Source organism: Pteropus alecto, unplaced genomic scaffold (genome assembly GCF_000325575.1).
Source record: "Pteropus alecto unplaced genomic scaffold, ASM32557v1 scaffold161, whole genome shotgun sequence".
Taxonomy (NCBI): domain Eukaryota; kingdom Metazoa; phylum Chordata; class Mammalia; order Chiroptera; family Pteropodidae; genus Pteropus; species Pteropus alecto.
Window position 1 is genome coordinate 2,970,675 of NW_006432943.1, and position 24,869 is coordinate 2,995,543.

Genomic DNA, 24,869 nt, shown 5'->3' on the forward strand with positions numbered 1-24,869 from the left:
GGAGTTAAGTAATCTAACAGATGCAGAGTTTAAAACACTGGTTATAAAGATGCTCAATGAACTTTTAGAAGTATAGAGAACTTCAACAAAGAAATAAAAAACAAAAATAGAAATGGAAATTATAAAAAGGAACGAGTCTGAAATGACGAACACATTATCTGAAATGAGAAGTTAAATGGAATAAACAAAGGAATAAACAAAGTGGATAAAAAAGAGGATCAAATGCCCTATCTAGAGGATGGGATAGCCAAGGACACACAATCAGAATGGCAAGAGAGAAGATGCTAAGACTATAAAAATAATTTAAGGAGCATATGGGACACTAATAAGGCTCCAAAAATCCATCTGGTTAGTGTACCTGAAGAAAATCAAGATGTCGAATAGCTGTTTGAAGAAATAATGATGGAAAACTTCCCTACCTGGTGAAGGAAATGGACATAAAACTCCAGGAAGCTCAGAGAATTCCAAAAATCAGGGATCTAAAGAGGCCCACACCAAGACACATCATAATTAAAATGCCAAAGGTTAAATACAAAGAAAGAATGATTTCTCAAAAGAAACTATGCAGGACAGAAGGGCCTGGCAAAAAATATTCGACAGGATGAAGACCCAGGATCTACAACCAAGAATAATTTATCCAGCAAAGGTATCATTTAGAGTTGAAGGACAGATAAAGAGCTTCCCAGACAAAAATAAGCTAAAGGAATTCATCACCATCAAGCCAGTATTACAGGAAATGTTGGAGGGGGTTCTCTAAGAAGAAAAAACATGTATCAAAAACAGCAATAAAGAATGGTAACAACTACATTCCTATCAATAAGTACTCAAATGGGAAAGAATTAAGTGCTCCAACTAAAAGATAGATTGGATGAATGGAAAGGAAAATAAGACCCCTAAATGTTGCCTATAAGAGACTCACTTCAGATTAAAAGACACACCTAGACTAGAAGGAAGGGGAAGGAAAAGATATTGCTTTGATGGACCTAGAAGTAATTTAAGTCAGACAGAGAAAGATAAACACTACATGATTTCACTTATATGAGGAATCTAAGGAATAAAAAGAACAAACTAATCAAAAACAGACTCACAAATATAGTGGACAATTTGGTGACAGACAGAGGGGAGGGAGGTTTGGGGGACTGAAGGGGTGAAGAAGAACAAATCAGTAGCTGATGGATGGTCACGGGGATGGGGAGCACGGCAGAAGGAATGCAGTTAGCATTAATATGTTGGCTAGGTGGAGGGTCAGGGGAGGGAGGGAGCAATTGGGAGAATCGTTAGAACTGCCAATTCCCATGTCTATTGGTTAAAACTTCCTTAGATTCAGAAAGAGCCCAACTTAGAGAAATTTTAAAATGTGTTAAAATGTGGTTGCCCATGAGTTATGTATCTGAACTTATATTTTAGACAGATTGAATACCTGGCAGTAAGTGAGAAGTTTTTACAAAGGTCTTCGAAACCCTCTCAGTGATTGTATGACCCATGGATAGTCATATACCAGCAGGAGCGCCGGAACTTCCTACTCTCCTCCCTACAGCAGACACTTAATCAATAATGGCTCCCTTTCTATACCTTCCCAGAAAAGCACACTTGACCATGACTATCAGTCACTGAAGCTGACAAGTGAAAAAGAAAAATCCATCTGTTCCCCCTGAAGCCCAAGCTACCACCATGAGATATGAAAAGAAGATTCTCCAGGATTCCCTCTATCATACTATCTCACAGATCATAAGGCATATCGACCACCACAGGAAAGGACATTTTTAATCCATAATTTACCTGACTCAGACCTAAAGAAGGTAAAGGAAACCTTGACAAGTTTTTAAGGGCAATAGAAAACACAGATTAGAAAAAAAACTGGAACGTGGTTCATCCCATGAAAAGGTCTTTTGAGGTGTTTGATTTTACTGTGGGCTTTATGGCTTGTTGTAGTGTTTTCTTTTCATTTCTTTCCCCTTGGGGCTGTAAGCAAGAACTAAGAAAGGCAATGTGGTATAAATATTTGCCTTTTTTTCTTGATGTTCATTATAGAGCCAGATTTTTTTAATCGTATATTACTCCCTAAAGGAATACAGAACTAACTATCTAGTAAGCGATCTGAACAGCACTAAGGAAGAAGACTTTAATGTCTCAGAGTGTTATTAAACATCTTAGGGATTTTAGAAGTAAAATGGAATCAACTTTATAAAGTCCTATCAAACTTAAGTATATCTACATTTCAGTAAGGTAAAATTTTTATTACCTTAAATATAATGGCTATTTTCTTCCTTTTTCTTGCACTATATAGTTTCATGTAAATATATTACATAACATATAGCTACAATAGTATAACTCGGTCACTTTCTAACATAAAACTAACTTTCTAACGTGTGCCAAAATAAATTAAGTTTGAGCAATCCACAGAACATAGAACTCCTTAAAATATCACTGAGCTGATCTTACCATGGCATAGCATCCATCCGTTGTCAAGATCAAAACATCTATTGGAGAGGTATGGTTGGCAACACAAATGCCTCCCTTCTGGGGTCTGTATTGCCTGCAATTATAAACAATGGTAAACACTAAACTTTGAAAAATGGCCACTATTTGGCAGAACAGCATGTAGAGGTTTCATTCTGTTTAAAAAATTCCATTAAACAAATAAAGTTTTGATGTAAATGGGCCCATCTTAAAAAGGTTATCTCTAGGCTATAATGCTGGAGTTGGGGTAAGAATATAGGAGAAGAAGCCCTTGATCTTCCCTTTACATAATTATGTTGTTTTCAGTAATAATCATATTTTCCTTTTATGATAAAAAAATAATTTTAAAATATTAGACTGAATTACAAAGATTCCACAACTTTAATAAATTTTGTGATATGTAAGTTTCATTTATTTTGTCATATTTTCATATTATTTCTACCTTCATAAGCATCACTTTTAGAGGCTTCATACTGATCCACAGAATAAATTTAATATAGTTTCCTTCCTCTCCCCTATTCCCCTAAAACAGAGGTTGGCAAACTTTTCCTATCAAAGGCCAGACAGTAAATATTTGGGGCTTTGCAAGCCAGCCAATTCCTGTCAAAACTGCTGGACTCTGCTGTTTTGGCACAAAGGCAGCCATGGATAACATGTATATGAATGAGCATTGCTGTGTTCCAATAAAACTTTATTTACAAAAAACAGATGGCAGGCCCCATTTGGCCTATGGGTCAATAGTTTAGTTTGCCAATCTCTGTCTTTGAGTTCAACCAATATTTGACACTAATGAAGTAGTTTTCTTTGGGCCTATACAGAGAAGAAAGGGGAACAAATGTATAACAACTTTAGCATGTGTCCTCTAAAATTAGAAGCAATTCTATAAAAAGTTATAAACTTCTCTCCATGTAATTAGAGCACCTTTTCTGTAAAAGATATCTCCTCTATTCACACTTTTACCAAAGCATTTTCTTCTACTCCTCACCCCAAAATTCCTAGCCTAATCACAAAAATCATAGAATTTTAGAAAATAAGGGGCCTTTGATGTTAGTTAACACATGGAAAAGCCAAATGATAAAATGTTTCCCGTCTACAAATGAGACAGAAAGATCCAGTCAGTAAAAAATAGGCCTGTTTTAGAGCTTATAAAACAACGATGTTAAATGTAAAAAGAATAAACAAATAAAATTATTTAATAGAAAATAACTCAAAAACAATCAAAACAACTTCTACTTAGGTAATAACTTCATTTAGCTACCTTTATCCTCTATGATTTAAAATGTTGTGTCCTGTTGCAAGGTCCTGTTACAGAATTTCAGAGATGGCAGGACTGAGACAGGAAACCAGGTCTCCAGACCACAAAGTCTAAACCCTGCCACCCCACAACAGGCCTGTCACCTTCCTCATTGCTTAAGTCAGACAGGTCCAGTTCAAAATCTGCCATGTACTAGCTACATGACCCTAGACAACTAATTCCAGAGCCTCCATTTCTTCACCTATAAAACAAGATAACAGCACCTCTCATACAGATGACCTGTGAGAAGCACAGGCCTGGCCCACATACCATAAATGCCCATTACATGTTTACTAGTATGTTCTTTCTGTAAATGGATTGCTTTTTAAAAGTGTTTCTGTGCATCGTTATGTCTATGATGCTGTAAGCAGTAAAGGCGAACACAGAGGAAGGACTGTTATTTCACCTGCTTCCTCCCACCCACTTCTGTCAATCACATACTGGATTTACCTAGAGAAAGGCAGGCGTGAAGCCAGCAGACACTCACTTGTTGTGATAATGAATGGTACCAGAGAGGGCTCGCACACAGATCCGGCAGCAAGTCAGGTGGACCAGTTCACTCAGCCAGTTTTTGAGGCTGAAGGAAAGAGAAAACATTTTATTGTGCAGTTCTAGGCACTCCTAAGAAACAGTACAGTAAAAGCTTTAATGTGCTCCTTCACAGCAGCATACTGTGATCTGAAACACAAGCACAGTTCAGTTCTTACAGTCTCGCTAAGGCATTTAGAACAAAACGCTAACTGAAAATAGCTCCCTCCCTACTTCTAAGATAAGCTGGAGCTTCTTTGATCTCAGTCTTACTAGCCTGACAATACTAGAGGACTCTCTTGCTTTCCTCAAGTTCCTCAGTCCATTTTCTTTCTTCTCTTTCTTTCTCCTTTGAAAAAAACATCTTCTTACGATTTAAATGAAAGTATGATGGAAAATCAAATAAAGACTAAGAATCTGAAGTAAGCAGTATTTTAACAAGCGTGTTGAGGTCATAAATTGGATGAAATACACAGGAATCAAACAAATATTCTCTTTGTGGACACAGCTAAGAAAAGAGACAAGCCTGTTTTGGCCGAGTGGAAGGAAACATTTCACCTGCTATCTGGTAGCTGCCCAACCAGTGTAGTTCCAATAACCAACAAACTGATCCCAATGAAAGCCAAGGTTACCCTGAAAAAGAAAAGGTAATGCAAAAGTTTGGTTGAATAGTAGGGGTAAAGGAATATAACCTAAAAAGTTCATAAATAATGAAATAGTAAATAAGTTGTGCGGCATCACATTATGGAATATGGTGCAGCCATTAAAAGAATTGAGTAAATCTGTAGATTCTGACATGGAAGAATGGTCCTTGGTACATTTTGAGAGAGGAAAAATGCAAAGTTTCAAAATAATATATAGAGAATGATACCATTTTCAAAATAACAGCAAGCATATAACTAGTCTATAGATGCCTAGAGAAGGCCTGGAAATTGGTTCACAAAACTGTCAAGTTCAATCTATATAATCATCAGAAGATTAAGCAGGCTCGTGAAGGGAATAAATCAAAAGTCGTCCCTTCTACTTTTCTTATTTTAATTGTTAAATTAAATTTTAAATATACATATTAACTTCTTGTATAACATGAGAAAAAAGTTTTATGTTGTATAAAGGAGTTGTTTCAAGTTTAAGTAATCATCTTTTTTTTCTTTTTTCAGGTGTTGCGTGATATAGTTGTAAAAGGAAATATCTTGCAAAAGTCTGAAAATAATTTGTTTTTCTGTGTTTTTTAATGACGAGGCAAAAAAGGTACAATTCAAATTTTTCTCAAAGGAGTTTAAAATTTATAGCAAATGACAAAAAAGTTATAAGTTAAAGGCGCTTTCATAATAAGAGCATCAAATTATATCACCATGTAGGAATCCTATAAATCAAATCTAACTTGTCCTTTTATATGGTTCAAAGTAACTTGGAAATTAGTAAACCAGATGACTGATAATACTTATGATCTCCACATAGACACTTTCTCATTTTTGAAAAGTGCTTTTAATATACCTTCCAATCACTCCAAAACAAAAGTCATTTTTAGAAATATAAATAGAATTATTCAAAGAAAAAGTTGAGATTTTAAATCTTTTCAAATAAATAGGGCTTCCTTATAAATACCTTGTTAAAATTCTTGGTTTAACACCTTTTGGCATAGTGATTTGAAAGTCAAGTTCAGTTTTCTTTAGATGCCATACTTTCAAGTCAGTCACTGATTAGAAGTTTTTAATCTCAGCCATCAATTATGCAAAAGTTTTAAAATGTTTTGCCTTCTTGCCCTAATAAGAATTACTTGTTCCAACACATTAAATCAGAAGGGATTACATTTTAACATGTTTAACAACTGTGTTCAAAATGATTGGAAGTTTTTATTTGCTAGATTAACAGGCCAGAAGATTCTGTTTCCCAGTTTAAGTGAGCCAACATGAGAGTTCTCACAGATGACTTAAGGTTTCAGCCACAAACTGTTTTTTTTTTTTAAGAGCTTTACTGAGCTACAATTCACATATCATAAAATTCACCCATTTAAAATCTAAAACTCAGTGGTTTTAGGCATATTCACAGAGTTGTGCAACCATCAACACAATCGGTTTTAGCACAATCTGTTTTTAAATGCTCACTTTGTAGCAGCTCCTTTTAAAAACCATTCACGAAGCAATTCTTTCATAATGAAAAGTACACACTAAGAGGAGGAGTCTCAATTCTGCCACTTCCTTTTTGTTCTTGGGCACTTACACTATTGGGTTATCTTAAATCTGTTGTTGCTTTGCAAGAATCTTTTATGTCACTATCTATCTTGTGAGCATTAATTTAGTTTAAACTAGATAACAGAATCATAATACTATTTGCTGGGCACCCATGGCAGGTGAAAACTAACCGACAGTAATCTGTGTTGTAAAATCCACACTGTTCTCTCAGGTTGCCTTGGATAAGGTGCCTGCTCCATGGACCAAGTGGAGCTATAAGAGCAATCTATATATTCAATTTTTCTGAAGTTTTATTTCTTGTTAAGAATAAAAACAGAATAAATGGAAGCTTTAACTATAAATAGACTAGAAACATCTAATAAATAAAAGCTCAAGTATTTCTTGCACACCAATGGCCTTGGGCATCCCCAGAGTTACATGAACCCCACTTTGGGAACATTGTCTTAAAATTCAAGCAAAAATGTATGTGAAACCCTGAATTTCATTTTGTTATCACAGCTGAAACAATTCCCAAAAGATGTACCATGCTCCAACATCTAGACACTGGCAACATGAGCATAAGGAAATAGAAAGAGCTTCTTAAATATGTGCCTTTGCCTATACTTAAGCAATCTCTTCCCTTGTAATAAATCTGAATGAGGCAAGTATAGGCCATCCTAGAGATGGTCAAGGGTTTCCAATTCATGTGTCAATTTTATTGGCTGGTAATAACTGCTTGAAAAGCTCTACTGAGAGGATGCCAAGGCCATATCCAGGGAAATGAAGCAAGACAATCGAGAGTGATGTCGTGACATGCTTACTACCTGCTACCATCATGCTAATAAGACCCTGGTCACTTGCACTTTATCCCACTACCCGGTGTCACCTCTTCTACTCCATGTTCCACACCATAGTTCCATTCAACTGGGCTTGAGGGTACCTCTTCATCAGGTGGCTCTCAAACTCAGAACCAAACTTAGTTCCCAGGTGGGGAACTTTTAATAAGAAAAGTGAGCGATTATAACAGAAATGAATGAAACAAATTTACTCTTCTGAATGTGTCTCTCCCATGTGGTAACCACTCCCAGAAATTTTTTCTTCCCTCTGTAGCTATGAACTGCTACAGACCAGAAAGAGAGGAAGTTATAGTTTGGTTGACACACAGGTGAATGTGAAACTGTAAATCCTCTCTTCTTTTTTCTGGCTGCCCTTTTCTCATCCTCAAATTATCTATGACTGAAAGAGTAACATGGATTCAAAACTGATATATACTGGATTCTGAATACATACCTTCATTTAGGAAAAAATGTGAAAGTAGAATAGATACTTAATACTGTCCTAGAAAGGTCACATTTGGTGGTATTTTCTAAGTGGAAAGGAGTGAGATCAGTACCATAATATTCTCATGTGGCCATTTTTTAAATGGCCACATTCATAACTTTAAAAGAAAGCTGAACCAATTGTGTCATCAGAAATGGGCAGGAGGCGTACCTCAGAGGTAGTAGAACACAGTAGCGTACCATGACACCTACTACCCACACCATGGTGAGCCGTGGACTGATGTACTGGAAATTGATATTGGTCCTTGTAAGGAGATTCCATGAAACTAGCTCCTCTGAGGAGAACCTCTGGGTCACTTCATCTTCCACAATGGCTTCCAATCCCTTCTTGGAGAAATAAAACACGTCAGACAGCTCAAAGTCCCTTCCTCGCAGACCAGAGAGCCCTTTTTCCATGGGTGACTCATCTCTTTGGATAATACCTTAAAAGAAAGCATCAGGACATAAGAAAATGCTATAGGACATAAGAACAACTAACCAAAGGGGCAACTGTGCAGAAGACAGTTAAATAAATTTAATGGGTAACAGATTTCAGAAATAAAAGACAAGCAACTACAAATGGGAAAAGAGGTGAAATCACTGAGTCTGCATGAAATGGTCTCTACCCAATGATTTCAATTCATTACTGAGGAATTTCGGTCCTCAATAACCCTCTTGCTTGTATTTCCTCCTACACCCCATTAGAGAAAGAACTCACAGAAACAAATTCTCCCCAAGTATAGATCTAGATTGTGTAAAAATAAAGACTTCTCTTTTCCCCTTATAAAAACCATAAAGCCAAAAAGCAAGCAAAATGGCAAAAGGTATTTACCACAAATGGCAAACGGTTGATGTTTTTTAGTATATAAAAATTAACTAACAAGAAAAACACAGGCCCCTCAGAAAAGTAAGCTAAGTTCATGAACTAAATTTGCAGAAGAAATATAGTTAATAAATTTATTAAAACCTTTTTATTAGTAAATCAAAGATGTGAATTAGTCGAAGACTGGCCTATTTCATTATCAAATCAGCAATATTTTTGTTTAATGATAAATTTCAGTGACAGAAATAATACAGGTACCCTCATATTCAATTTGTATGAGTGTGGAACTAATAAGAATTTCATCAAAATCTACCATGAGGAAACTAAATATAGTTTTGATAATGATTCAATAATTCCAATTCTAGGAATCTGTCATAGAAAATAATCAGAAATGTAGGCAAGAGTTTCACTGTAGCATTTTCATTATAACTGATCCAGACTATGAGATATAATACACCCATTAATAAGTAATGTTAAGTGAAAAAGGCAAGATCTAACACTATATAGTTTAACTCTATAAAATATATGTATATAGAGAAAAAAATGTCAAGAGGAAACATGAAGTGGTTATCTCTGGGATTAGATGTTCCTCTTTATACTGTTATTGTTATTTTCCATAAAGAAAATAATTCAAAGATTTCTAAAGTAGTATAACATAGCATAAAGTTCTAACTAAATAAGAATAAAAGATGAGAAGATCTTCGAAGAATAAAGAGTAGCTATATACACGGTGATGTGACCATACATTTGTCTTTCTGGGGTCTGTTACAAAGAAATTCACTTCCTACATTAGAAAAGTTTTTTCTTTTGAGTTGGAGATTAAGCTGTTAAATTCCCTGAAAGAAGATCCCCTTTCATTTTTTCACTTCTCAGGTTCCTAGGAAATCAAAGAGGAAAGTGGAGAATGCTATAAGATTCATTCTCTGGAGAACTTGTGTGTACATCCATCTAAGGAGCTACAGTGTACCAGTTTTCTTGAAGGAATGGCAGCATAATGCTCTTGAGTAGAAAGTTATAGAGGACCTGGAGTCCAAAGTCAAGTTCTGTTTAGGACAACCACCAGCTTCTGACTGTGGCTAATAGATAAGTCACCTAACTTGGTGTCCTCCTTTATAAAATGGGGGGAGGAAATAGAGAAAATCTTTATTTTCTTTCAAAGCTAAAGTTTTATGATTTTACTTTTGAGATTTTTTAGGGGTATTTGGGTTTGGTTTTGGTTTTGGTTTTGGGTTTTTTGGCCCACATATAAAGCTAATACCTAATCGCCTTAAGAATTAGCACAATAAAGATCTTGAATGATCTTTTTCAATAGTTAAGACGAAGTGGATTAACCTTTCTCCACCATCTTTGAAAATGTTTAATTAGTATTAGAGGATGAACCAAAATAGTCTCACTACTGAAATGCCCTCTTGGTCTTGGCACTGCTATTCCTCTTACAGCAAGTTACTCAATTCAAGTACTGAACAATATTTAACAGTACAGTTTCATTATTTAGCAATATATCAATTTTTTTTTAATCTAAAAGAGGAGAGAAGAACAAATTATTAAATCTCTGAATGAAACACACTGGAGACAGTGGGAAGGACTTCTAAAAATAACCTTTTTCAGAGGGGCCAGAGATAAAAATGCAAGTTCAAGTTGCCTCATATTATTTAATGGAGCCAGGAGAGAAAAGACTTGCAAGCAGAATCCAGCCCCCTAGCCTCTACACATTGATGTGCAATATTTTCTCTGCCCCCTGACCTATTTTATTCTGGGTAACTCCAATGAAATATAACTCAATTTTATATTTTTGTTAAGCCTCTTTCAAAAGTATGTGGTGCAAAGCACCTAACTGATAAAAGATTAATTTCCAGGATATATTAAGACATACAGAAAATTAACAAAAAAAAAATTAAAGAACCCAGCCCCCCCCCAAAAAAAAATTGGCTAAGAATACGGCAAGTAGTTCATAAAAATAGTAAGTCTTAATGACTAAACATTTAAAAGATGTTCAGCTTCACCATAATGAGAGAAATGCAAACTAAAACCCCAATGAGATACTATTTCATACCCATAAAGACTGATAAAAATATCAAATTGAATAATATCAAGTGTTGGTGAAGATTTGAGACAATGAGAACATAATTAGCACAACCACACTCAAAAACAATTTGGTACTGTCTAGTAAATTCCAAGATATCCATAGCCCAAGACCCAGCAACTCCACTCCCAGATATACTTCAGGAAGATTTTTATTTAATAATTTCCAATATATAGAATAGTTGCAACAATAGTTCACTTCACCCAAATTTACTAATTAACAACATTTTGACACACTTGCTTCATTGTTCTATCTCTGTATGTATTAAAAGATACTTTTTCTGAACCATTTGAGAATAAATTGCAGACAGCACACCCTTTTCCCCAAATATTTCAACAGAGATTTTCTTAGGACACAGAACTTCACTTATTTAATCACAGTACAATTATCAAAATCAGGAAAACTTCAGTGATTGACATTACCACAATACTAGTATCTGATCTACAGTCCTTAATCAAATTTTGAAAATTATCCCAATAATATCTTTCATAGGATATTTTGCTGGTCCACGATTCAATACAGGATTACACATTACATTTATAGATCAAGTCTCTTTACTCTCCTTTAATATGGAAAGGCTGCCAGCCCTTCTTTGTTTTTCAAGCGTTGACATTATTTAAGAGTATAAGCGATTTATTTATTTATTTAGCCATTTATTTTGTAGATGTCTCTTAATTTGGGTTAATCTGATATCTCTTCATGATTAGATACAGGTTGTACACACTTTTGGCAGAAATGCTGAGTAACTGATGTTACATCCTTCTCAGTGCATCATGTCAGGAGGTGCGTGATCTCAGTTAGTCCCATGACTGGCAACATTTAACTTTGATCAGTTGAAGGTACTTAGTGCTTACTGGTTTTCTCCACTGTAAAGTTACTGTTTTTCTCTTTTTTATTAATAAGTAGACACTTATTATCTATAACTATCTGTAAAAGAGAGATACTTTGAGACGATGGAAATATCCTGCTCCTCAAACTTTTATGAAATAGTATTAGCATCTATAGTGATTCTTGCCTGAATAAATTGGGACCGTGTATCTTTTAAAATAATATTTTCTCACTCCTTCATTCTTTCCACACTTATTATTTGGCATTCCACCTTAAGGAAGATCTTTTCACTTATACTCTAGAGAGATTCTTATAAAATTGTGCACAAGTAGACATATATAACTTTTTGCTATACTGTCTGCAATAGCAAAATAGAAGAATCAAATTAGATAGATGAACAAATAGCAATACATACAAATATTGAATCATGTTATTCTAATTGTTACATGACATTTTTATCTCAAATAAATGAATAATAAAAGGCAGCTCATATTTAAAAATGGATATATACAGTACATCCTACACAGGAGTTAAAAGAAATTAACCAGAACAATTACCAGCTTAGATATTATATAAACATCAGAATAAACAAACAACTCAGAATGGAAAGAGGTATTTTTATAGAGTTTGAATAATGCAAAAAGTACAATGTATTATTTAAAGATACATACATGAATAGGTGAAGTATGAAAACATGCACAAAAATCATAAACACCAAAATCAGAGTAGTAGTTTGAAGGATTGGCAGGGTAACGGACTCAGGGAGGGATGCATGGGAGAATTGGATTGCTTCTGTGAAGTTTTATTTATTAAACTAAGTGGTAACTACAGAGGTGCAATAACAAAGAAAAATCATTACATGGAACTGACAGTTGTTCCTAAGTTGAAGATCTCTACTGTAAGAGAGCAGGTAACAGTTTAGAGCAAATCTGAAAATGGGTGTTATAAAATTAGATGTCAAAAGAAGCATGACTGAATAATGTTACTTCCTTCCTGAAATATATTGACTATATTGACCCTTAAGGGTCAGAATGACTGAGTATAAACTTCTAACAGGAAAAAAAAACTATTTAATTCAGTCAGCATATAGGGGACACTCACCATGTATCAGGGATCAAAGTACAGAAAAAGTGGATATATTTCTTTTGGCACCAAGAAACATTCATAAATGGACCAACAGTCTTCAAAATATAGATATAAATACATATCAGATTTAACTAGCACAGACCCAATTTTGATATTGGTTTTTATTGTCATTAAAGAAATCCAATTATTATTAATGAATTAATCATCCTTATCATTCAGAGCTACTCACAGTTCTTAAATTGGTAAAACACTGATTCTAGAAAATATTTCCTTTGTTTCACAAGTCAGCTTTAAAAAAATAAAGCCATAATAAACATTTGAACTTTGTCCTTATACCAAATGCTTTGCCCAACACGACAAGGTCCATGCTCGGATAAAAATAAAATGAGAACAACTATCTCGATATAATGAAAGCGATTAATTGCACAAGCTGCCCTGTGTCCCTGTGCCTTTAGCAAGTCACTGGTACATAAATAATACCAGCTATGAAAGGCCTATTAAAAGAAATTAAGGCTGAAGTTAAAACCATCTCAAATATAATTAACTCTAAATTAGCTGAGTGAATTCTGGAAATAACTGCCCATTTATAAATCACACTAGTTTTCCCATTCTCCAGTTGTAAAGCATACTTTCTAGGTCGGTAATTAGAGAAAATCAGGGTCCATGACAGATCAAAACTGGATATAATAGGCTTATACATAGAAGTTGATCCTTAATCTATCAATGAGTTGTATTCCAAATGTCAGAAGTTCAGAGATCAAAACACACTCTCTCATGGAAACTTTGTTTGAATTAGTCTGTTTAAGCTAGAATCCTACCCAGTCATAAGCCTAACTAACTCAAAACAGAGGTGATCATAAAGTAGCAGTACCATGAAATAGAAATCTCCGTTAGCACTGTATCTATAGGGAATTTTTAAATTAAGTCTAGTTTGGAATTAACAAAAATATACTTCCTCATTCTGTAGGGACTTAGGGCATTAGGGAAACTTTGTTGAGTACTGGTATGTTCTATTTCTTGATCTAGGTAAGAGATACACAACTAAGCTCACGTTGGGAAATTCACCAAGTCATACACTTAATAATTTTACACTTTTGCCTATATATGTTATGCTTCAGTTTTTAAAAAATTTTACTGGCGATCTCCTATACGATATTACTATAGTTAACAATATTGTATTGCACACTTAAAAATGTGTTAAGAGGGTAGATCTCAGTTTAAGTGTTCTTACCACATTCTTTTTAAAAAGAATTGAAGCAGGCAATACCTGTGAATCTCCTATTTCAGTGATTTACCCACTACAGGATTCAATAAATACTACTTCCGTTAAAAGAAAAAAAAAAGTTAACTTTATATCTCCCTACCCAATTATTAAGCAATTGGTCACCTGTCCCAGAACCCACTGTTGACTGTGAGGTCCTTAACCTGGCACAAGGAGCTCTACTGAGGGCCTCTGGCCCTTGGCAAGGAAGCCAGGCTTACATTCTTCCCTCCCATGCCCCAGTTTCTTTTCTGATCCATAAATGTGATTGGCCTGATTAAAGAAGAGACCAAGGTAAAGTAGTTGGAAAGATAAATTGTATGTGGTGGGGGCTGGGGAGTAGGGTGAACCAGTGCTTCTGGAATTAAAGAAACAGAAATATTTAATACCAAGCTCCAAAGAGACAAGACCCATATCTAAGCAATCACTTAGATGTAGTTAAAGATCATAAGGTCTTTATACAATTCTAACAAGCCAGGGCCAAGGACAGATCCCTGAAACATAGAACGGATTTCTGTCCTTATTCTTCTCCAACTCATTAATCACCACACATATTAATAAATTAATCAGTACATCAACTACACAATCACCTACTATACAGGTTTCCAGTTCACTTTTTGCCACCTTTTTTCCACAATAATTTAGCTATAACACTGCAAGGCTAAGCTCTAGATATACCACGTCCAAAAAATTCCCTTGGCAAAAAAAAAAAATCCATTATATTGTTTTAACTTAGTTAAGTGTGATAATGGTATCAGAGTTGCATTAAAAAAAAAAAAAGTCAACTGTGTGAGATGCGCTCCTAAGTACTTATAGATAAAATTACATAATATCTAGAATTGGCTTTAAGATACTTCCAAAAAGACTATACATTAAGGTGAGAATATGCTGTTTCTAATTGTTTGTATTCTCTAATTTTCTACATTGTTCACATACTGTATCTGTCATTAAAACTGCAATTTAAAAAATACTCCCACAGAAGAAAACTGAAGAAAAGGATACATGAAGAAAATTCTTGTTGAATTTAGATGATGGCTACAAGGGGATTAATTGTACTATTCTCTTTACTTTTTAAAAATAAATGCTATTTTCTAAAAATCCATTTGAAAAATTCATTTGAAAAGTTAACCTAGCTGGGGATCAGTTTCTTCATCTAAATCAAAAATAATCATTCATTCAGTCAGTCATTCATTCAGTCACCAGGCCAGGCACCAAAATATATGGGAGAGGGGGAAAAAGGAGTTGAAATAATTCAGTAAGTTCTCCAGGATGGCTGCTTATTGGAATATTTTTGGAATCTATAAAAATTCAGATGTCAGAGCCCAACTACTAAGCTATCAACTACATTTTAAAAAATATATGTGAATGGGGAAAGTATGTCAAAATATTAGGTCTTTTCTAGGTATTGGGATTTCGTATGGTGATTTTTAATTGTCATACTTCCACAAAATCTAGTTTTTTAATAAAGTATATGTATTATTTTGTAGAGTAAGAAAAAAGTACTTAAAATGCTATTTTAAAAACCAAAATGAGATACTACTATTCACCCCAGAATGGTAAAATTTTAAAGGCCAAAAACACTAAGTGTTAAAGAGGCTGTGGAGCAAGTGGATAGAACTCCGTTTAGTAAGTTCTAATAATAAAATTAAACATAATGCTTGCTTACCTCATGACCTGGCAATTCCACTTCAAAGTATGTACCCAAGAAGACAAGTAAATAGGTTCACAAGACTCTGTTCAACAATGGTCATAGCAGCTTTACTCCTAAAGGCTAGAAACTGGAAATAACCCTAATGTCAATCCCATAATAATGGGTAAACAAATTATTATGTATTTGTAAAAGGAATACTCCACAGTTATTTTTTAAAATCCACTGATTCATGCAACATGGAGAAATCTCATATAAACATTATACTGAGTGAAAAAAAACAGATACAAAAGAGCACATATTGTATGATTCCATTTATGTGAATTTCAAAGATAGGAAAAACCAACAGATCGTGACAGAAATCAGGAGAGGTTACAACAGGGACCAAGGGATGTGTGATATACGCTGAGCAGGGGCTTGAGAGAACGCTGAGATCGTGGATATATTCTTTAGATGGATCTGGTGGTAGTCACATAGGTCTATAAATACACCAAAATTCACATATCTAAACTCTTGATATTTGTGCATTTTAATGTATGTAAATTATGCTTCAATTTTTTAAAAAAATTAGAAAAAAATATCACTTTTAAGAATCTCCTCTATTTCTAGCTATAATTCCTATTAGGGGCTCTAGCCAATCATATCTATCCTTCCTGTGAATATTTTTAAATTTTCCTTCCTAAACTGGAAGACCACTGACATTTACTGAATGTTTCCTGATGCCAGACTGTGTGTTAAGCCCTTGACATATATACTTATGTAATCCCCATAATCCTATGAGGTATTATTTATTATCCCATTTTACAGATAAAAACAGTCTCAGAGAGGTTGAGTAACTTGCCCAGGGTCACAAAGAGAATAAACAACAGAAATAGGATTTGAAACCACATCTGTCCATGACTCTAAAACTAAATGCTTCCTCATATCCTAAAACCTCAAATTCCATGCCATTCTGTCTAACATTTGCCCTTGGACAAACCCCAAATACGTCAGATCTTTCTCATCAATTCCACATCAGCCACCATTCTTTCTAGCTAAACAGAAAGCCCTGCATAGCAGTTTATTTTAGTATTTCTCTTACCTTTAAGGGAAGAAATGGAACTTTAATTAATGCAGGAAAACCTATATGTGGCCTCCATTTATCATTAATCTAGATATGCACTTGTCACTAACTGACTTAGGCTTGATCATCCTTCCCAGAAAACTGTAACTCAGGTCACTCCCTCTATGTTTTTTTTTTAACTCGGGGAAGAGTCTCTTTTTCTGGTTTTATTGAGATATAATTGATGTATAGTACTGTATTTGTACAACATGATTTGATATATGTATATGTTGCCAAATGATCACCACAATAAGTTTAGTTAACTCCATCACCTTACATAATTACAATTCTCTTTCCTGTGGTAAAAACTTTTAAGATCTACTACTCTCTTAGCAACTTTCGAATATACAAAACAATATAGTTAACTGTAGTCATTGTGCTGCACACTACTACATACCCAGGACTTATTAATCTTGTAACTGGAAGTTTGTACCTTTCTCCCACCACCCCCTCACCTCCTGCCTCTAGCAACCATCAATCTGTTATTTGTTTCTACAAGTTCAGCGTTTTTTAGACTCCACACAGAAATGAGATCATATAATATTTGTCTTTCTCTGACTTATTTCACTTAGCATAATGTAAGCCAGTAATCTTGTATAGCCTGGAACACATCTGATCTCTATTCAGTTAGGAATTCCACGATAAGCTCAACAAAAAACAGCTGGTCCACTCAATGCTTCCCCAGTTCCATAATTCAGTCAAATCTGAGATGTCCGAGGAGGCTATTCTCTCCAGTTTATGACTATATAACCTCAGCACACAGATTTCTTGCCAGTACACCTATTCTTCGAAGTTCTCTCTGAGGCAAAAGCAGCTTTCCTATGCATTTGGCAGGTTACTCCAGGTTTAGAAAGAGTAATCACCCTTGATGCTTTGTTGTTACATGAAATGTGCTCAAAATAAATGCTGATTTAGCATCTCCATTGGCTTAAGAGCAACTCAATCATGATTGTCTAGTTTAAAAAAAAAAAAAGTCTTGAGAGTTATAAAACTATTCATTTTCCCAACCCTTTCATTAATGTTTCTTCAGTTGGCACATTTTAAGAGTTACAATCAACTTTTTAAATTTTTTTTTTTTCACAAAAAAGGGTAAAGTTTACTTTAAATACCTATATACTCCCACTACAGTTGGCCCTCCATATATGGCCAACCACAGATGGAAAATATTTGAAAAAAATGTTAACACTGTTGCTGACATGTACTACGCGATTAGGCCTACAATGATTGCTCGCACTTAACATACACTTTTTTCTTGTCATTATTCAATAAACAATACAGTATAATGACTATTTACATTGATTTACATTGTATTAGATATTATAAGTAATCTAGGGATAATTTAAAGTATATAGGAGTATTGCATAGGTTACATGCAAATACTATGCCATTTTATATAAAGGTCTTGAGCATCCAAGGATTTTGGTATCTGAGAGGGATCCTGGAACCAATTAAGAAAAAACAAAGGTGAGAGAAAGCCCACATATAATGAAAATAAAAATTTATTAAAAAAAAATAACAAATAGAAAATTATAAAAATCATAAGAAGAAACTTTGCACAAAGACCAATGCAAATAAATTTAATAAAAATCTAGAGAAAAATGGATAGTTTTCTACTAAAATAATTTTACCAATACTGACACCATGAGAATGAATGTTTTAAAGAGATATATTTGCACAAATAAAATAATGTTGTAGGGAGTAAAAACACTTTATCCACCCCCAATAAGCACCAGATCAAGACTGTTTTACTAGGAATTCCACCAAACCTTTAAATCTGAAAAAAAAAAAAAAAAAAAAGGAATAAAGGGAAGGAAGGAGGAAAGTAGATAGACAGTAAATTACTAATCTCAAGTAAAAAAGATCAATTGCAAAAAATCCTAACTCTGATCTTGGCAGACAGTTTCCAGCACCATATTATGACCAGGCAATGTTTGATCCATAAGTGCAAAGGTGATTCAAATATTAAGCTATTAATGTAACTTACTATAATATGCCTAAAGGGGAAAAACATATTCATCACTGAAGGTGCTGAAAAAGCAAGCAATTCAACATTCATTGTTAGTTTAAAAAACCAAAGAATCAACAATTCAACATTCATTGTTGGTTTAAAAAAACAAAAATAACAAAACAAGATTCAACAATTATTTAACATAAGATGGTGAGCTAGATCAAAGCCAACACGATGCTTACTGGGAAACTACTGGAGGCACTACGGCTTGTTCCCAACAGGAATGACAACCAGCACAACTGCCAATCAACACTGTACTAAAGTAGCAGCCAATACAATTAGACAAGTGAGAGAATTGAAGTACAAACTAGAAAAAAATATATAAACAAAAGTTGAATAGGAAGTGATAAAACTATCACCATTTGAAATAAAATAACTGCATACCTGAAGAAAAAAAAAAAGAACCAGCACATCTGAAAACCTATATACAGTATGAGAGTTCTAACTTTTAAGAATTCTTGGAGCGCGTGCTTTGGTTCTGTTAAGCCCCACACACTCTGCCGGCAATAAATTCTCCTTCCTCTAACAAAGTTGTCTGAGCATCCAGTTTCCTCCATCAGGTGTCACTTCCTGCAACAGATTTCTGGTGCATTGGCTGGGAAGCGTGGAGGAACGGTGCCTACATTTGGAGGACTTCGGGTATCCTACTGGGGAAACCCAACCCACTCTGTAGACACACAGGCTGAGTGCGCACCAGGGATTACCCCGTGTGGATGCCTCACAGGATGGAAGGGGAAGCCCCAGCTGCCAGTCCCTGCAAAGATCAGACAACGGAGGAACAAGAAAACTAGGATGTGTCAGGGCCACGGTAAGGAAAAACCAGGCAAAAAGTAGCTAGCTCAGGTCCTGCCCCATAAGGCAGAAGGGGAGACTGATCATCACCTGAGGTCATCTGAGTACTTTACATTTGTTAGGAGAAACTGTGACCTCACAGGTACATAGGGCGGAAGGTGGAATAAGTTTGGTTAACACTGGGCAAAAGGAAAGCCCGATCCCCTTCCAGAGAGTAACCGAGTGTCCTCCACAGGTTAAGAGGAGCGACTGCTTACTCTCCACGGGATAGGTTAAGGAACGGTGGGAGGTTGTATGAAAGAGAGTGAGTGCTGAGTGACTGAGATGTGGCCTTGCTGCGAAGTGAGAGTTGAGCCCCTATCCATGGTTCTGTGAGGAACTTCATATGGCTTAGAGTGGTGTCACTGGATCTCCGTGAGGAGTCTACTCCAGTGATCTGGGTCGGGGGTTCATACCAACCCACCAATTGCTAAGAGGAGCCTGAAAGATCCCCATAAGGGGAGCAGCTGGAAACAGCGAAGCGAGTGACGTCCCCTCCAAAGTTTCCCCGACCTTATCCCCCAACCCTCCATGTGGCGTGACTATTGTCTGTCGTGCGAGGCATGGGGGGTACACAGAGAAAGCCTACTCTCCTGGCCATGATGGTCAAAAACTTCAAGAAAGGGTTATTCAGGAGATTATGGAGTTAAAGTGACCCCTTTGTAAGATAAACTGGCCCTCTTCTGGTATTAGATGTCCGGTATAGGGAGCTTCTAGTCTTCAGTTAGAAGACACAGGTCAGGGTCTTCCGGGGGGTGAGGAGTGAGACAAAGGTCAGGGCTTTCCACAGAGCGGGGAGAATGGGAGCCCCTACTCTAGGAATCCACACAACAGAAAGTCTTTGGGAAAAAAAAAAAATCAAACAGGCACTCATTAACACCCCGGAGAGAACTCCCAGGTCCGTGATGCCATCCGTCGTCCCCCTACTGCCTTTCCAAGCGGCACTAGCACCACACCACAAGGCGCACACGCAATCTTCTCAGGGTAAGTAACATACTTTCAGATTCAGACACAGCTAGGATTGTGTTCCCAGGTGGTCTAGTGGTTAGGTATTCGGTGCTCTCACCGCAGAAACCCAGGTTCCACTCCCAATTAGGGAGGAATATTCTTTCCTCCTTCCTCACCAGCAGCAGGAACACTTCTCAGCTTGTACCCCGCAGGGAAGGCAGGAACCGAATCGCAGCCCCACAGCCCAGCTGCCAGTGAAATACAGCGGCAGTGAGGACTTGTAGGGGACCTTCCTCCTTCCGAACTAACGATGGGAGGGAGATCAAAAAGTTTGACCTGTAAACGGTTCACTAAATTACAATACTATCCTCCAGATAGGACCCTGACCCTCCTTGAAATTGGAAAATAGGAAGAAGTCCCCTATGTACAAGTTTCTATGCTCTTTTACCAAGACCCAGACTTATTAGATGGCCCAATGATAAGAAAACCTTTTGGAGATCTCAAAATAATCAGGAGTTTTCTCCTCCTCCTTCACCCTACGACTGAGGCAGTCTCAGTTCTCTGTGGACCCCATCTATTTCATCACTCCCTGAGGAAACTAGATAAGCACCCTCAGGGAAGTTACAAATACTGATGACGGGAAAATATGAGTATTTACATGACCTCTGATCTATATTTGCCAGTGTTATTTATATGTAATATGGTTGTTGAGTTAAGAATTCTAATTATGATGGAAAGGAAAATGTGTTTTTGGTAACAGAAGGTATAAAGTATGGAGATTTATTTTGAAGGAAATTAAAGGAAAGGTGTTTGTTTTAAAGCTGGTTATTTCTGAATGAGTGAGAAGAGTCAAACTGAAGGAATGAAGAAAGTGGCAGAAGGTTTGTGAAAAAAAATCCTCAGAGGAAATTTTATGTGATTAAGCTAAACAAGATTGGAAATTTAAATGCCAAAAGTAAGCCAATGCAAAATTAAAGTTGTGTTTTAATGTTTCTTAAACTATTGTCTGCTACTAATGTTATGGAAAAGTTTTCTGAGTAGAAACAAGGATTCAGTACTTAATCAAAATAAATTCTGTGTTTTACGTTACTTTAACCAGTTTTCTGACGCTTTTAGAGAATATACTAACATTAGCCCAAAGTCTGAGGGCCAGACTCTCCTGGCTATACATTTCATAACTTAGTCTGTTCCCAATATTCAAAGAAAGCTCCAAAAGTTGGGGCCTAGACCCCAACCCTGCAGGCTGCCTTGGTGCCAGAGGTCTTTAAGGTGTCCAATGACTGGAACAGGGTAGAGAGGGAAGCAGAGTACAAAAAGGACGCAAACTTTTTTTTAATTAATTAATTAATTTATTTTATTATTGTTATTTATGCCTACAGCACCTGGTCTTCCTAGGTGGTCTCTCTCCCACCCAAGTACTAACCAGGCCCAACCCTGCTCAGCTTCCGAGATCAGACATCGGGCTTGTTCAGGGTGGCATGGCCGTAGACCATGGACTGTGGCTCCACTGGGGCGGGAACCTAGAATCTTCTGCATGTAAAGCAGACATGCTAACCGTTACACTATGGAACCACATCCAAAAAGGGCACAAAGTTTAGCTGCCATAATATAGGGATCGTTTCGAGGTGACCCTAGGCAATAAAAACTTTTCAGGCTTGGAGGACCTCGATCTTGGTTGGCCACAAGTAGCATTGTCAGGACTGAGGCATAATCAATGCACATACTGTAGAAGGGAGGCCACCGGAAGTGTCCATCCAGCCCTAGGAAGCTGGGGAGGGGTAGACCTCATAAGCCCTCACCCCACATAGCAAGCCTCTCATGAAGGGGCTGCTCTCTCCTCCAACAACAGAGGCCCAAGTGTTTGCAAACTCCAGTCCTAGAGAAATCCACCACGGTCACAACAGTGGAGCCTCAGGTCACCTTCGACATGGTAGGAAGGAACAAAACTGAATTTTTACTAGATATTAGAGATACCTACTCTGTCCTGACCCATCCCATGGGCCTCTCTCCAATGCTAACTGCACAGTGACAGGAATAAATAGTCAGCCTAATGTAATTTACTCTTCCCATTGAGAGACCAGGACTAGCAATGAAGTTCACTGCCACACATCAGGACCAGGGTCCAGTGCGGAGAGCACCTCCTCTAGAAAACTGGGACACAGCCAAAAAGGGGGGTAGCCCCCTTGCCCACCCCACAAAGCACGTTTGTGGGGAACTTAAGGCTAAACTATTTGTAGACAACTCGCCTCTATGTCAAGGTTTCCTACTAGTATTGTAGCCGCCAGTCCCTGAAAGATACATGGACCACCAGAAATCAGTGAGTTATAGGAAACATGCTCTTTATTCAGCCAGCTGGGCCTGCCAGGGGTACGGAGACCCCAAATTAAGCAGCCCCAAAATGTAGAGGTACAGGGTTTTTAAGCCCTAAATCCCATTCCTCATTCTATCTTAAACACAAAGGTCTATTTTTCTCCTATTCACTACCTGTCAACCCACAGGTCGGTTGTGCAAGCGGGGGTACAGAAGCAGAAAGCTTATTGTTAGAATGTTATATTCCTATGAGTGACAACCTATGTTCCCACGGGCAATAGCCAAACAGTAATTTTCAAGCCAGCACACTAGCAGAGCAACTATCACCCCGCAGTTTGTTGAAAGTCAGCCCACAATGCAAACAGAAAGGGCCCCACTTAAAACTATGGAAGGATAAGGCTATGCTTTCTTTAAAAACTTCTACTATAACACCAGCAGAAAAAGGTGTATCATTTACTAAGTGTACTAATGTTTTAACATCTCAGATAACATGACCTTGAACTGCAGCTCCACGACTTCTGTAAGCTATGCAAATGCACATGTTAAATTACCTGCTGGACGATTTCTTATTTGTGGAAAAATCTGTTTATTTGTATGTTCCCTGGGAAGACTAACTGTATTCAAGCTGCAAAAGTCTCCAACTAGGGGCTGCAGAGAACTCACCCTTGACTCTCGCCGTAATAGTGACCTACACTTTAGTCCAGCTGAATATATTGCTTTGTTTTATTTATTGTACCAGCTATGACCATTGCCCTAAATATAGAAGTCAACAGAATAGCCTAATCCATGGAAAAAGCCTTAAACACAATCTCTCAGGCCATCCATGCCATGGGAGAATTAGGACAGGTCAGAGAAACTATCCTTGAAAACAGGGCTGCTATAGAAAACCTATTATTCTGACATACCATAGATGTAAAGAATTTAAAAGAGCTTTTGAGATCTTGTTCCTAGCTTATGTCGTCAGTTTGACCCAAATAAAGTCTTATAAAATTTAATTTAAAAAAATAATAATTTAAAGGACTATGTTGTTTTAACCTCTCTGACAACTCATTGAAGAAAAAGTGAAACAAATTCATGACATTGTGTCCAATACTGAACAGAGGACAGGAATTTTCCGTCTTGATCTCTCCTCACTCACTTCCTAACTGCCCAGCCTCACTGGGTTAAAGGAAGTATTTCTTATTTTCATTTTGCTTATCTTTGTAGGAGTTATCGCTTGTTGCTGCATCCAATGCACTCTCATCTGTAGGTCCCTTGCCAGCTGGATACCTAAGACAAAACCAAAACCAAGGGAAGAATTTTCTTACAGCAACAAAGAGATCAATTTCATCTTAAGCTGGTCTCATAGATGTGAGACCAATCAAAAGAGGGAGGAAATGATAAGGGACATCTCTTTCAGAGTTCTTAATCTTTTTAGTAAACCTAGTTAAGTTTTCTTCCCTCCTTTCTTTGGGTTAGCGGAGGAAGGTCCTCCCCCTCAAATTCCGATAATTTCCCGAAACTGGTGACTCAGATCCTCTAGCTATTGATAAGGGTCATGGCCCATTGTTAGCAAAAATGGTGTTAGACCAGACAAGGTCCTTAGAGTCTGAGGGGGAGAGGACTTTAGGCCAAAGGTCTTTTTACTCTTTAACAAATATATTAACCAAGCCTGTTTCCCTTTGTGTGCTTAATAGGCAAATCAATAAGAGCAATTAATATATGCATATATAATTTAAATAACAAATTCTAAATCTTCTTTTCCTTGTCTAGGGACTGAAGCAGCGCTTCAACAAGAAACCCAAGACCCCACCCTGACTGAGGCAGAAAGGGAAAGCGCTCCATGAAACTCCTGTAGGCAGGGACTATGGCCATTCTCAGCAGATATGGAAGAAGAAACCTCCCGTTCCGCAACATCCATACTAATAATAAGGGGGTTCATGGCTCTTAGAAAAGAGTTAGGCAGGAAAATGAGTTAGGGGGTTTCCGGGTCTGCCTGCAAAGACAATGAGGTCATCCTATCCTAGAAGCGGTCTGAGACTGGATCGCCCCACGTGGGCTTTACTGGATTTGTAGAAACAAGGCCTATATCTACCTCTCTGGAAATTGGGAAGGGAGCTGTATAATTGGCATAATAAAGTCATCCTTTTCCCTCTTACCTCTGAAGAGGGGGGAACTGCTTGGTTACCC

The 24,869-nt window shown here is 36.8% G+C and overlaps 1 protein-coding gene and 1 pseudogene across 2 annotated transcripts in view; both read right to left on the minus strand.

Annotated features, from left to right (window-relative positions):
* GPAT3 (glycerol-3-phosphate acyltransferase 3) overlaps positions 1-24,869 on the minus strand; it is a 77,927-nt gene that overhangs the window by 30,229 nt on the left and 22,829 nt on the right. For both annotated transcript variants that reach the window (XR_003045030.1, XM_006907583.3), the window contains exons 3-6: positions 7,945-8,215; positions 4,841-4,915; positions 4,242-4,331; positions 2,443-2,536 (exon numbers count right to left, since the gene is read on the minus strand). Coding sequence is in view for 1 of the 2 variants with exons in the window: in XM_006907583.3 (XP_006907645.1) it covers positions 2,443-2,536; positions 4,242-4,331; positions 4,841-4,915; positions 7,945-8,215 (530 nt within the window). In the remaining variant the exon portion in view is untranslated. The remainder of the gene's footprint in view (positions 1-2,442; positions 2,537-4,241; positions 4,332-4,840; positions 4,916-7,944; positions 8,216-24,869) is intronic.
* Positions 21,761-21,880, minus strand: LOC112476352 (annotated as a pseudogene).